The 13,021-nt window shown below is 37.3% G+C and overlaps 3 protein-coding genes across 4 annotated transcripts; 2 read left to right on the forward strand and 1 right to left on the reverse strand.

Moving 5' to 3' along the window:
* Positions 1-73: 73 nt before the first annotated feature.
* Positions 74-6,241, forward strand: LOC121787179. The gene is made up of 9 exons (XM_042185839.1): positions 74-186; positions 1,782-1,865; positions 1,965-2,093; positions 3,615-3,733; positions 4,458-4,539; positions 5,226-5,285; positions 5,377-5,484; positions 5,712-5,757; positions 5,856-6,241. The coding sequence occupies exons 2-9, from the start codon at positions 1,788-1,790 to the stop codon at positions 6,068-6,070; spliced, it is 837 nt and encodes a 278-aa protein (XP_042041773.1). The 5' UTR covers positions 74-186; positions 1,782-1,787; the 3' UTR covers positions 6,071-6,241.
* A 227-nt stretch (positions 6,242-6,468) lies between these two features.
* On the forward strand, positions 6,469-9,142 carry LOC121787177 (BTB/POZ domain-containing protein At3g05675-like). 2 transcript variants are annotated; one of them, XM_042185835.1, is made up of 4 exons: positions 6,469-6,737; positions 7,060-7,227; positions 7,505-7,565; positions 7,660-9,142. In XM_042185835.1, the coding sequence occupies exons 3-4, from the start codon at positions 7,554-7,556 to the stop codon at positions 8,962-8,964; spliced, it is 1,317 nt and encodes a 438-aa protein (XP_042041769.1). In that variant the 5' UTR covers positions 6,469-6,737; positions 7,060-7,227; positions 7,505-7,553; the 3' UTR covers positions 8,965-9,142. The 2 variants fall into 2 exon arrangements, with proteins under 2 accessions (XP_042041769.1, XP_042041768.1); XM_042185834.1 differs by having other exon boundaries at positions 7,162-7,227.
* A 98-nt stretch (positions 9,143-9,240) lies between these two features.
* LOC121787175 (BEL1-like homeodomain protein 1) lies at positions 9,241-12,377 on the reverse strand. Its single transcript, XM_042185833.1, has 3 exons — positions 11,358-12,377; positions 10,035-10,336; positions 9,241-9,946 (listed from the first exon to the last, which is right to left on the reverse strand). The coding sequence occupies exons 1-3, from the start codon at positions 11,811-11,813 to the stop codon at positions 9,373-9,375; spliced, it is 1,332 nt and encodes a 443-aa protein (XP_042041767.1). The 5' UTR covers positions 11,814-12,377; the 3' UTR covers positions 9,241-9,372.
* Positions 12,378-13,021: the final 644 nt, after the last annotated feature.

A 13,021-nucleotide genomic window follows, 5' to 3' on the forward strand; every position in this document is an offset into this window, starting at 1 on the left:
GATTTTGTTTTTCGGTTTAATATCTATCTGCATCAATACCTAATTTTGGAATGACTGAAATACCCTGGGTTAATTTTGACTCTTGACTTAAATTAGCTCTTTCGAAAACCCCCAAATTCAGAAACTCTCAGCTCGCCGCCGTCTCAGCCGTGTCTGCTCTACGCCGCCGCCGTCTGTCTTGAAACTGTATTTCTCTCATTCGCATTTATACTATTATCTGATTATTCGTTTATGTGAATACAATTTTCATTTGGTTTTCAGTTTTAGCTGATTTCTGATTCTCATTTAGACTGTTTAACTAGAATTGAATTCTGTATTCCAATCTCATTTAGACTTTCTAACCAAAATTGAATTCTGTAGTGGAAAACTTATGTAACGATTCACTTCAAAGAGTGAATTTAACCCGACCTTTAAAATTTATGTTTATTTATCCAATGAAAAAGCCGATGAAGTTCTTTGCTATCACCAGCTAAATGTAGACTTGAATTTACCTTTGAAAATTGTTATGTATTTTTAAATAATTAAAAACTGAAAATCGAAATATAATGTGTATTTACCGATTGCTATTAATCTTTTAAAAATAAAGAATTTTGACAGACATTTTCCTCCGAAATCCAAAAGGAAATCCCCATTTTTTCTGGTATCACAAAACCAAATCCCTAACTCTCTCACTCCCTTTCTTCTCTGGCGAGAATTTGCGCCTCCCTTTCGGCCGACGCCTAACCGCTCGCCCTCAGCTCGGTCCAGCGACTCGATACTACTAGAGTACCTACCGACTCGCTCAACTCAGCATCTTTTCCCCCTTTTATTTGATTTATTTATTTATTTATTTTATCTGCCAAATTTCAATCCGTTGTTTACTGCTCGAATCTACATTTGATGGAAAGGTTATATGTGCTTTTTAGCTTGAGTTTAGTATTGTACTTTTGGTAATTAGTTATCTGTTATGCACAAATTTCCACTTATCAGTTGAGAAATAGTAGCAAACAGTGAAGCTGTGAAGTGATATGATGTTGTGTGATAGCGGGAATGCCAATTTTCTGGTCATTTGTTGATTGGAATGTGATGAATCTAGTGAATCTAGTGGATCGTAGTTTTTTGTGGATAAGATATCAAATTTGAGGATTTAATGCAACCCGGGAAGGTGGTTTTGATTTTGTTTTTCGGTTTTCCTTTCAGTTTCATACTATATCTGTTTCAATACCTAACATTTGGAATGACATAAATGCCCCTGGATTAGGCGCCACTGATTTGACTTTTGACTTAAATTAGCTCTTATGAAACTCTATTTCTCTCATTCGCATTTATGCTATTAGCTGATTATTCGTTTATGTGAATACAATTTTCATTTTGGTTTTCAGTTTTGGCTGTTATCTGATTCTCATTTAGATTTTCTAACTAGAATTGAATTCTATTCCAATCTCTCTTGCTTACAAACGGAGAATTGCAATTCTGTATTCCAACTTAAATGTCTGCGACATTATATTAGTTAGAGATCTAGTAGAAATGTGAAAGGGCCAGCAGTAATTTACTCCAACCTAGATTATATGATCCTCCCATAATATGAACACGCAGTTATGTTTTTAGGAAATATACTGAACTGAAGTAATATAAAAAGCATTACTCGTATGTCGTGATAATTTTTTGTTTGGTTCTTATATACGTAATGTCAGAAGATACCCTTTGCCTATGCGTAAATCAGGCATGTCTTTCTATTTTAGTTGGTGAGAAAGGTTTTCTTATGTGCATTGCTCATACCTGGTTGGCTGGTTTTGCAATAGGTGAAAATGTTCAAAGTATTATGTTGGAAACCGGCTTATAGGCAACTCTCTGCAGTTACTGTTTCTCCCCAATTCAATTTGTGGGTGAGTTCTTTCTCATAATTTAATTCTATGAAATTTGATTATGTTCTTGGTTATTTATTTGTTGTATATTGACCAAGCTTCTCTTTGATATTTTTGCAGAGAGGAATGCATAGTAGGTCTAAGAAGGCAATGGAGCTCATAGCCAAAGGATATAGTGCCTTGCAGGAAGTTGACAGAGTTATTGACTATTGTGAGCGTGGTGATCAGCGTCTCCTCCCTTTGCTTAGGGTAATTTTCATGCTTGAATGAAAATAACACGATCTGAATTGGTAATCTCATTTTGTTAAGAGCGTGTTATTTGTGTTGCATTTGTTAAAACATTTGTATAAGGACAATGGGGCTATGGATGTGCTTTCTAGTTCATTGCTCACCTTAAGCTAGGTTAATGTCGTAGTGTGGTGTAATTGTGTTGATAAATGTCTGCTTATGGTACTAATATTATATCATGGTGATCTTCTGGTTGTGGTAGTAGTAATACTACCTCTGTCTCATAATACAATCATGTTTCTCTTTAGGATGACCGGTGTTTTTGTTAAAGAAACCTGATGTGTTGTTTATTACTCCCTCCGTCCGCGAATTGGAGTCCCGGTTCACTTTTACCATAAATGGTGATAGGGTCCCACCTTCCACTAACTCATTCCACTCACATTTCATTTAAAACTAATATATACAAGTGGAACCCAGTGTTGTTAGGGTCGCGGGGCGCATCGGGTCGATAAGGTAAAAATTCGGGTCGCGGGTCGACGAGTCGACTGGGTCGAGAGACCCACAAATCTAGGCTAATTGTTTTGCCTTTTAATATTAAATAAAATAAATATATTGCTCTAATGCTTATAATATATCAAATAATATAAATGTAGACGCAATTCATGTGAATAGAGATAAAGTGGAAAATAAAAATGATCAAAATATCAAAACAATTCATAAGTCATAACACAATAAATAATTGATACCATTGTCTGAAAATATCAAAACAAAGGAATATATGAAGGGTGTCAGCAAAAGATCTTTGAATTGTTTATTTGTTTAGGAGTGAAGAGGCCGAATTCTAAAGTGTAGAAAGTAGGTTTGAAAAGTTTGATGTGGTGCATGCATATATATAGAGAATTGTGATTCATAGAGTCAGAAAACATGTGAGAGATTTGAGAAAATCAGAGATAGCATATGTTTAGGGCGACCCAACGGCGACCCACTCGACCCAACGGCGACCCTGTATCTCGATCAACCCACCCATGTTGGGGCGGTGATGGTCTCGACCCAGGCGACCCGAGCGACCCGAGAGACCCGAACGACATTTTGACAACACTGGTGGAACCCCTATTCCACTAACTTTTTCCACCCACTTTTCTTAACATATCTTAAACCCGTGCCGCCAAGAAATGAGACTCCTAATGGCTGGCGGACGGAGGGAGTAGTTTTTAATATTGTGAATTTGCTTGTGCTGATGTATCTATGAGTTTAATTTTGTGAACTTGCATATGTTGATGTATCTAAGGTAGATTACATCTTTAGTCATGTTTTTCATGATTCTATTTTGTGGAGTTTCTTAAGTATTGGAGTATTATCAATTCATTTTCCAAATTTTAGATGGTTTAGAGTTTAGACTGGTGAACATTATCTCATTGGTTCTCTATCTGTCTCTATAGCTATTCTATAGTTATGATGCACTATAATTGATCACATGTTTCATTTGTATGTCAAATTAAATCTTCCTTTATCTAAACCACTTTTTCTGGTTCTTGTTGTCAGGCAGCAAAGCAAAATTTTGAATTGGCTCTTGAAGCCGACAACTCAAGCACTCATGCTAGATATTGGCTATCTAAAATGCATCTCAAATACCAGTTCTGCCCTGGTGCAAGTAAAGCTGTGTAAGACCATTTCTTTTGCCACTATCTCTGTGGGAGGTCCTGCATTTAAGGAATGTGATATTGCTTAATCAGCTGTGTCTCAAAAACTCTAGTTTGCTTCTCCTTACATTTAAACCACTTTTACCCATAAATTATGACTTTTTTTCCCTTTTCTTTTGTCACTTCACTCAATTCTCAGCTACTTGAATGGTTGTTTTAACTTAAATTGTGCCTTAGCCATGATATTACACAAGTAGTACTAAATTTTATAAAGGGAAATTGGTCCCTAAAACCATAAACTTTGTCTAAAATTTGGTATTTCCCACAAACTTTGAAATTGGTATATAATATCACAAACTTTGCACTTTGTTTGGTATTTCCCACGGTCTATTACTATATTTGACTAACTTACGAGGCTTTTTTATCATGCTTGACATAATTAAATCAACGTGGTTTTCAACTTGACTTTTTATCCTACATGTTATGAACTTAAAAAGTGATTTAAATATCATAAAACGTATCACGGTTGCCTACGTAAAATAAGATTTTGATGAATATATCTTATTTGAGTGAGTTTGGGAAATACCAAACAAAATGCAAAGTTTGTGATATTATAGACCAATTTCAAAGTTCATGGAAAATACCAAATTTTAGGCAAGGTTCATGGTTTTAGAGACCAATATCCCTTTTGTAAAATATGTTATATGAGCTTGCTACATTTCTTAACATTTACTTTTAATATCAGAGGAGCTGCATTGCTAGTAGAAGCTGCTGAAATGGGCAATCCTGATGCACAATATGATCTTGGCTGCCGCCTAAGAGCTGAGGTCAGATTTCTTCATAAACCATTAAATCTTACTACTTGTTATCTCAACTGCTGTTCATAATTAAGAAATCTAGAAATTTAAACAAAAGACAGAAGTTTTACAAACTTATATGAGAAAGTGACCGTCTTGCCTTGGTTTATACACACTGATACTATGTATGTTCAGAGATCAATTCATTTGGTAAATTCTTTTCTAATATTTTCATGTTGCCTTCATCTTGAATTTTCTAGAGCAGCTATAGCCTATAGCTTCAATTTGTTGAACCATAATCCTCAGAAATGTACTTAAAATTAAGCTTGGAATGGTTGAAGTGTCTGCTGAAAGGTATCAAAGATATTATTTAATGGGGCTGAGCAACACGAGTCCCGAATCAACTTTTCAGGACCTCAATTCGTGACAAAACTGGGTCAAAATACCCCCCACCCAAAAACAAACACATGAAAATTTCAGACACAAATAGTTGTGAGAAAAAGTAGATGAGATGGTAGATTTTCTTTTCTACTACTATAGTAACTTAATTCTACTGATAAGACACATCTCTCTAGGAGGAGTGGTAAATGCGTCTGTAAATATAAATGGAATTGTAGTTTCAATTGCATACACTTGCTCCTTTTCCTTATCTTATTCCAAAGAATGGTGTCAGTCTTCTGAATCTTGTTAGCGTCATCGTTGCAATATTTTGGCAGAACCCTTATGTACAATCCGTACAGCAAGCTTTCTATTATTTGGAGAAGGCAGTTGACCAGGTATATATTGTGATACTGCTTTCAGTTCATTTTTTGGTTCATCCTTTTACATATGGTGTTTGAAACCTTACTAGAATTTGTGATATTCTAGTTGCATCCCGGTGCCCTCTATCTCTTAGGAGCTGTATACTTGACCGGTGATTGTGTGAGCCAGGACATTTCCTCCGCCATTTGGTGTTTCCATAGAGCATCTGAAAAGGTAGTTCAACTATAAGTCTGCTTCTTAGACATATCTGCTATTTGTTCTTAAAAAAATTATCCGTCTAATCTTAGTGTGTTGCCTCCTGTGGAAGTTTCTAAAATGATTTTGAGTGGCTTAGTTAAAATCGTTCATGTTATAAGAATATAAGATGTCTTTGGACCTAAAAGTTTTGATTATTTATCGTGTTAAATAACTATTCAACTTTCTTGCCTTGATTCATTTAGGGTCATGCTGCTTCTGCCATAGCCTATGGATCTCTTCTCCTTGCAGGTTTACTCCTTAACTTTCGCTGTGCTGTGGTATGTTCATGGAGATCTTTCCGTTTTGTTATTGCTTGTTAGTAAACATTTTGGTGGTGAATGCTTTAGGTGTTCGACTTCCTGAATCAGTAACCAAATTCAACGTGAAGAAAGCATCCTCAAACAGAAAACTGAGGAACGATTCTGGAGCCGATGAGTATGATCCAGTTGAGATGGCAAGAAATCAATTTGAAATTGCTGCTAATGCAGGATGCGATCTTGGATTGAAATGGCTGAAACTTCTTGACGAGGAAGAGAAAAAGAAAACCGGGACGAGCTCTTAATACCGGTCTTGATAGCTTATGTACTGTTGGAAACACCTGTAATGAAATCGTATTTATTTTATTATGAATAGAAGAATGGAAAAATAAAATGAGCAAAATAGTTTGTAAAGCGAGGTAGTGGAAAACTTATGTAATGATTCACTTCAAAGAGTGAATTTAAGTTTAACCCTATCTTCAAAATTTATGTTTATTTATCCAATGGAAAGGCCGATGAAGTTCTTTGCTATCTATCATCAGCTAAATGTAGACTTGATTTAGATTAATATTCTCACATTCAATACATTAAATTTACCTTTGAAATTTGTTATGTATTTTTAAATAATTAAAAACTGAAAATCGAAATATAATGTGTATTCACCGATTGCTATTAAAAATAAAGAATTTTGACAGACATTTTCCTCCGAAATCCAAAAGGAAATCCCCATTTTTTCTGGTATCACAAAACCAAATCCCTAACTCTCTCACTCCCTTTCTTCTCCGGCGATAATTTGCCGTTCGACCACCCAACACAGCTGTCCGACGGCGAGCTAACGCCGCTCAAACATGACGATTCCAACAGCCGCCGTCTAACCCAACCGCTCGGCAGCACAGTCGCGCCTCCCTTTCGGCCGACGCCTAATCGCCACTTCCCGCCCTAAGCTCGGTTCAGCGACTCGATACTACTAGAGTACCTCTCTACTCGCTCAACTCAGCATCTTTTCCCCCTTTTATTTGATTTATTTATTTATTTAATCTGCCAAATTTCTATCCGTTGCTTACTGTTCGAAATTCGAATCTACATGAGATGGAAAAGTTTACGTGTTCCTTTTAGTTTGAGTTCAGTGTTGTACTTTGAAAATTAGTTATCTGTTATCCACAAATTTTCACTTATCAGTAAAGAAATGGCAAACAGTGAAGCTTTGAAGTGATATGATGTTGTGTGATCATGGGCATGCGAATTTTCTGGTCATGTGTTGATTCGAATGTGATGAATCTATTGTATTGTTTAGTTTTTTGTGGATAAGAGATCCGATTTGAGGATACGCTTAACGTTGCTGGAAAAAAGACACTGTATATGCTTGATGTGCGCTTAATTGCTCCCCTCGGTGCAGACTATCTATAAAAATGAAGGGGAAATCTGTGACTCCACACAAATGGATGAGGCAAGAGTTCATATTGTGAGTTTTCTCCCAACTGAATTCCATTGATTCCACAAGCTTTTTTGGTTTCGAAACATCCTTCAGCAATGATTAAAAGCTTGAATCTTGAAACTCTTTTTTGTGCTGTCTAGTCAGGTTTTTTTTGCTTTCCATGTTGAGATGTTTTCTTCTTCCTTGCCGGGCTTTTCGCTCTGGTCCATTGAATTTATGAGTTTTTTGTGGGGATAGGCTGATATTTTGATGCTCATCCGTGGGTTACTAACCATTTATCTGTATTTTTCTTGTTTGGCTACAGGTATTACAACGTGTAAAAGCTACAACGTTTTTCACTAGAATATCAGTGGATGGAATTATCTGTGAGTTATCTTGCATGCTTAAATTGCTAAAAATCATGCTTGCTGGAAATTACTTAGCAAATCATTTCTTGCTTCAACGTTTCGATAATTCTAGGATAAGGAATCTAGGACGCCGTGCAGGATTGGTGACAGATCTACGAGCGACGTTGTTGTAAGGATTAGAACACAGGAAGGGCGTGATGATTGGATATACTGTCATTCGCATATTCTTGTAGATAAATGCAAGTATTTTGCTGACCGATTATCTGACAGTTGGCCAACATGCCAGATTCTTGACTCGCGTAACTGTGTTGAGGTTTATTGTGAAGAATCCGATTTTGACCATTATATTGTCATTCTTAGACTTTTCTATATCACCTCAGACGTGACTGTGGCAGATATAGGCAGTGTGAAGAATGCTCTTGGCATATTGAGAGTTGCGATTCATCTGGTATGCCCCCATATTGTTTCCACGTGTGTAGGCTATTTGGAAGCAGTCCCTTGGGATGAATCTGAGGAAGAAGAGATTTTGAAAGTTATTCCTGGAATGGGATCCCAAGCAGAAGTGGTACTTGCTCGTTTGCAGCCAGTCAATCCTTTGGCTGTTGTTAAGATATTCATATCAGCCATCCAATTTGCCACATCGTCTCCACCGTCTTCGATGAATGATCTGAAGGTGTCGTCTCAGGAGCAGCTTGAGTACCTGCTGACTGAGGACGATGACGCTCCCTTGTTAACTGCTGACGATGAAATCAAAATGGAAGCAAAGTTATGCGTCAACAAATTACTAATGAGATTCGTTAACCTTGTGGATTCTTTGGTTGGTGATCTCCAAGAATCAATGGCTGAAGCAGGGAAGATCGAGTTGTTCCAGGCCTATTTAAATGATTTATCATGGGCTTCTCAAATCGTAACAAAGTTGGAAATCTCAAGTGATTTTGTTCTCACCTGGGTGGAGACATCTGTAAAGATAGTGAAAGTTGCTGAGGAAGCGTGTCGAGAAAGTTCACTACATATACAGGTGAAAGTTCTTGAGATCGCTGTCAAAGTGTTGGAAGCTATAGGGTACGGAACTCTCATTTTGCCAACTATGAAACGCCTTCAAATGGTCAAAGTCTGGCTTCCATTCGTTAGACTCGTGAAGCCCTCAGTTGACTCCCTTGCTTCTGATGACGACAATGACATGCTCCTGAAATCTAACGACGAGCTTTGGCAATCATTGGAATCAGCATTTGTGTCAATGATCCTCGCATTGCCATCGTCAGACCAAGCTGAAATCTTGACAGAGTGGTTTGAAAATAAACAGATTCGCTACCCGGACTTGACTGAAGCATTTGAAGTGTGGTGCTACAGATCGAAAGTTGCCAAGCGAAGGCTGGCATTGCTCGATGGAAACGACCTAACTCCTAACAGAGTATGATAGGGCCGGCTTTGCTCGATGAATTGCAGCAGTCTTCTTGTAAGATTGTCAATTAACAATTCAACAGCAGTGTACTAATTCGGAAATCATGTAGATAAGGTGTGCGTTTCATGTAATTTTTACTCTACATAGTTTTGTTGCATTGAGTTCTGAGGATTATTTAAATTATTTGATACTACTTTGTTTTGCACGTTTTAGAGTTATGAAGATAGTTTTTCTAATGGTTGTTTGCCATGATTGGACAAAAATAGCATGAAGAATTCACATGCAAGAAAGTAAAACAAAGCAACCATTATTATTTCTTCTATACCACCCAACAATACATTGGTCTCAACAAAATCACTATACAAACCCCCAATCAAGAAATAGTACTAATCATAATGCATCAACTCCTTTTTCCCTATATTGCTAGTAATAAACAAAATCATTCCCTTGAGCAGAAGCCTCAACGCTTCTGCTTGATATAAAGCTTTGGTTGGAGAGGTTCTCACAGTGCTGGAGCCCTAACGTGAGCGAAACACTGTTCCTCGAATAGGGTTGTTGGAACTGCTCGATCCCCACAACCGGATCATACACCCCGAAGAAATTCGCAGGCGCCCCAGTTATGGTAGTAATGTGTTGGTTCTCCACTTCAGACACAATCATCGATGGGGAACGCGACACAACTTCAGCATTTCGCGGTTTCTTTGAGCTCCTCATCCACTCTGTGGCGACACTGTCCATTTCTGATGATCCGATGAGGCTGAAACCCGCGTTGTTGTTGCTGTTGTTGGCAGTTAAACTTGCATTTTCGTCCACCAAACCCTCGTTTTCGTGTTCACTCTTGGGCGTCTGCTGCTGTGCCTTCATCTCCTCCGCGTACATCTCCTCCACCATCGGCTTCCAGAGGCGAACGCGGGCGTTGATGAACCAGTTAGACACCTGACTTCTAGTAAGTCCTGCCTGCTGGGCAAGCATGACCTTGTCCGAATCTTTAGGATAACTGCAAAATCAAAAATCAGATTTAGAAAAAACAATGATATGAAATGAGAAGATGGAAAGTGAGACGATGAAAGGATGTGTATATATACGGGTGGAGGAAGTGTTGGAAGAGCCAAGCGCGAAGAACGCAGACAGATTTCTCCGGCAAGCCTCTCTGAGGTCGCCATGGATTGTTGATTTGGAAGGTTGAAGCCTCCATTTTGAGCCCTGAGTTAGTGGTTCGACGTCGGATTTGTTGCATTATTGCATCTTTGAGGGAGCGGAACTGCTTTGAGATTGCTTCCAATGGCGAAGCAGTGTAGGTTTTGGCACATCCGACGCCGGCTGCTTCCTCCAACCAGCTTATCACCTTCTGCATTTGCTCTTCGTATTGCTTGTACTTTTGCTCAACCTGCAATTTTTCTACATCATTTTCTATTTCTTGGAAATATTTATTCAAGGGGAGTTTACTTTGAGTTTTCTGGGTGATACGATAGATCGATAAAAAATACTCCCTCCCGCCCATAAAAATAAACACTTTCGAAATGACACAGGTTTTAATGCCCGATTGGTAAAGCATGTGAGATATAGAACTGATTGGAGAACAGGTTTTAATGCCGATTGGTAAAACATGTGAGAATTGTTAGTTGAGAACGAGACTCAAACTTATTAAAAAAAGTTCCCAAAAATGAAAATGGAATATTTTCATGGAACGGACAAAAATGAAAAAATTGTTCCTTTATGGAACACATGGAGTATGATGTACTTTTTGAAGGATAAGATGGTCAAGTAAGCTCAAAATTAATAACTATGTCGAAAGAAGTAAACGGTTAATTGTTAAGGGATGATAATCCTTTATTCAGAAGAAGCTTAAAATTATGAAGTTTGATCAAATTATGGTCCGTCCACAATTTAAAAATTAGCTGAAAATATCATGATGTTTAGATTTGTTCACAGCGAACAAATCCGATCATTTACATGTAGTATATTATTGGTGTTTTTCAGCCAAGTGACTCTATTTTCTCTATAAATAAACATCATTGAGCTCACTGGCAGTAAATTCCACACATGATTTCACCACTACCATGCAAATACAATTTCATCAAAAATTATCAAAAGTTTGGACTTGTTTGCAATTATCTCATGGCCAAATATTCAAATCGTCTACATGTTATACTGTTACTTTTACGTTTTTCAACCAAACGCCATCGTTTTCTGTACGAAAAATCAACATCATCATATGATTTTCAGACTACCATATCAGATCCAATTTCATCAAAAATTTCAACATCGAATAATTGCAAACAAATCCAAACTGGAAGTTTTTCAAGGTGATTTTAGAAATTGAAAAACGAACTAGAATTTGAACGACCTTCATGGTTTATCCAACAATTTATCCTTCAAAATATAAAGCACTTCTAAAACGGGGTTACCTCATGGAGCATATCAACAAGCTTAGCTCTCTTCATCTGAATTTCTTGTTTCTCCGCCGTAGTAAGCTCAGCCCCGCCGTCTCCAGCCACCGCCTCCGCATCATTCCTCAGCTCCTCTTTACCTGATTCCCTACCCTTCTCGGCCTCCTTCCTTACATTCACAACCTCATCAAGAAGCTGCTGCGCCGCCTTCAAATACTTGCAACTCAGCGCCGCCTTCTCCTCTCCCCCGAAAACCCTATCTCTCTCCGGCGCTGAGGAAAGGCTCAGGGAGAGTCCCCGCTTCACTTCACGCGCCGCCACACCGCCGCTGTTGCAGTGAATCTGAGAAGGGTTGAGGAAGATGGAGTTGGCGGCAGAGGGCGGCGCCGGAAGGTGCTGCTGGTTGAGAATAAGGGTTTGTAAAACGTCGCCGTTCCCTTGCATTTCTGTATCGCCGTGAAAGTACTTCGCCATTCAGAAAAAAAAAAGACTTAATTTTCACACACAACACACAGTGAAGAGAAGTGTTGGGATTAAATTGGCCTTGATTTCAGTTACTACATTTCTTCATCATTCTTGCAAAAAAATCTCTAACTTTTTTTCAGACTGACAAAGATGTGTGTTTTAGATTGAAAACAAAGTGTGTCAGAAGATTCATACAGACAGACAGCTGAAAAACGAGGAAACGTCTACTTCTGACTCAAAATTCTTCTATTGCAATATTTCAAAAGAAAATCAAAATAATTGTGATAATATATGTGGAAGAAGATGATCCGAGAAGGGGTGGTGGCTCTTCATTATTGATTTCCCTTTTTATTTTTATTATATTAATATTATCTTTAGATATTATTCTTGGTTTTTTTCTGTGGTGGAGAAAAAAGTTTCACATATAAAGCCACAAAGCATTTTAAATGCCTATTAAAATCGCTGGACCAACTACCCAAAATATTTGATCATCCATAAAATTTGTAAAAAAATTAAAATTTAAATATTAGAAAGTCTAGTAAACACTTGCAATAAATGTGAGTAATCGATAAATAAAATAATTTCAAGTGTTAATACACAATAAAGTTTACATAGATTAGTCGAGCCAAAAGCAAATTAGCTTAGAGGGAGTAGAATATATATAGGGATGTCAATGTAGCCCGTAACCCGTGGGCTGGCCCGAATAGCCTGCCAAATTTATAGGGTTAGAGTTGGAAATTTCTAGCCCGATAAAATCAAAACCCGATTAGCCCGCACCCGATTAACCCGCAACCCATTAGGGCCAGACCCGAAAACCCGATGGGCTGGCCCGAAAACCCGGTAAAATTTCTATTATTCTATTTTTTTACTCCTAATTCGACATTTCATTGATTAATATTAACTAAAAAAATAACTTTCAATTTTACATTAAATATACAAATTATATATTGAATTTTTATTAATATAATAATTGATAAATAAATTAAAAACTTCAAATTCACAAAAAAAATATTTAAATTTCTAAAACATGCATTAAAATTCTACGAAATATCTCAAATATTAGTATTTGATCATGTTTATGATTGAGTGTAAGCATATATCTCAAATATATCATAATTAAATGTTTTACATTGTATGAATATTAGTAATTTTAATCATTATTTATTGGATTGATCGCATGTTAATATTATCGATAGCAACCCGATTAACCTGCTGGG

Source organism: Salvia splendens, chromosome 22, assembly GCF_004379255.2.
Source record: "Salvia splendens isolate huo1 chromosome 22, SspV2, whole genome shotgun sequence".
NCBI lineage: Eukaryota > Viridiplantae > Streptophyta > Magnoliopsida > Lamiales > Lamiaceae > Salvia > Salvia splendens.

Bases quoted from the DNA above. Each gene is read 5' to 3' on its own strand.
- LOC121787179 (XM_042185839.1), top strand. From the start codon at position 1,788: ATGTTCAAAGTATTATGTTGGAAACCGGCTTATAGGCAACTCTCTGCA. The intron at 5,286-5,376 runs GTATATATTGTG...GTGATATTCTAG, and splicing joins TGGAGAAGGCAGTTGACCAG to TTGCATCCCGGTGCCCTCTA. The intron at 5,485-5,711 runs GTAGTTCAACTA...TGATTCATTTAG, and splicing joins TCCATAGAGCATCTGAAAAG to GGTCATGCTGCTTCTGCCAT.
- LOC121787175 (XM_042185833.1), bottom strand. From the start codon at position 11,813: ATGGCGAAGTACTTTCACGGCGATACAGAAATGCAAGGGAACGGCGAC. The intron at 10,337-11,357 runs GTAACCCCGTTT...GAAAAATTGCAG, and splicing joins TTGTTGATATGCTCCATGAG to GTTGAGCAAAAGTACAAGCA. The intron at 9,947-10,034 runs GTATATATACAC...TTGATTTTGCAG, and splicing joins TTCCAACACTTCCTCCACCC to TTATCCTAAAGATTCGGACA.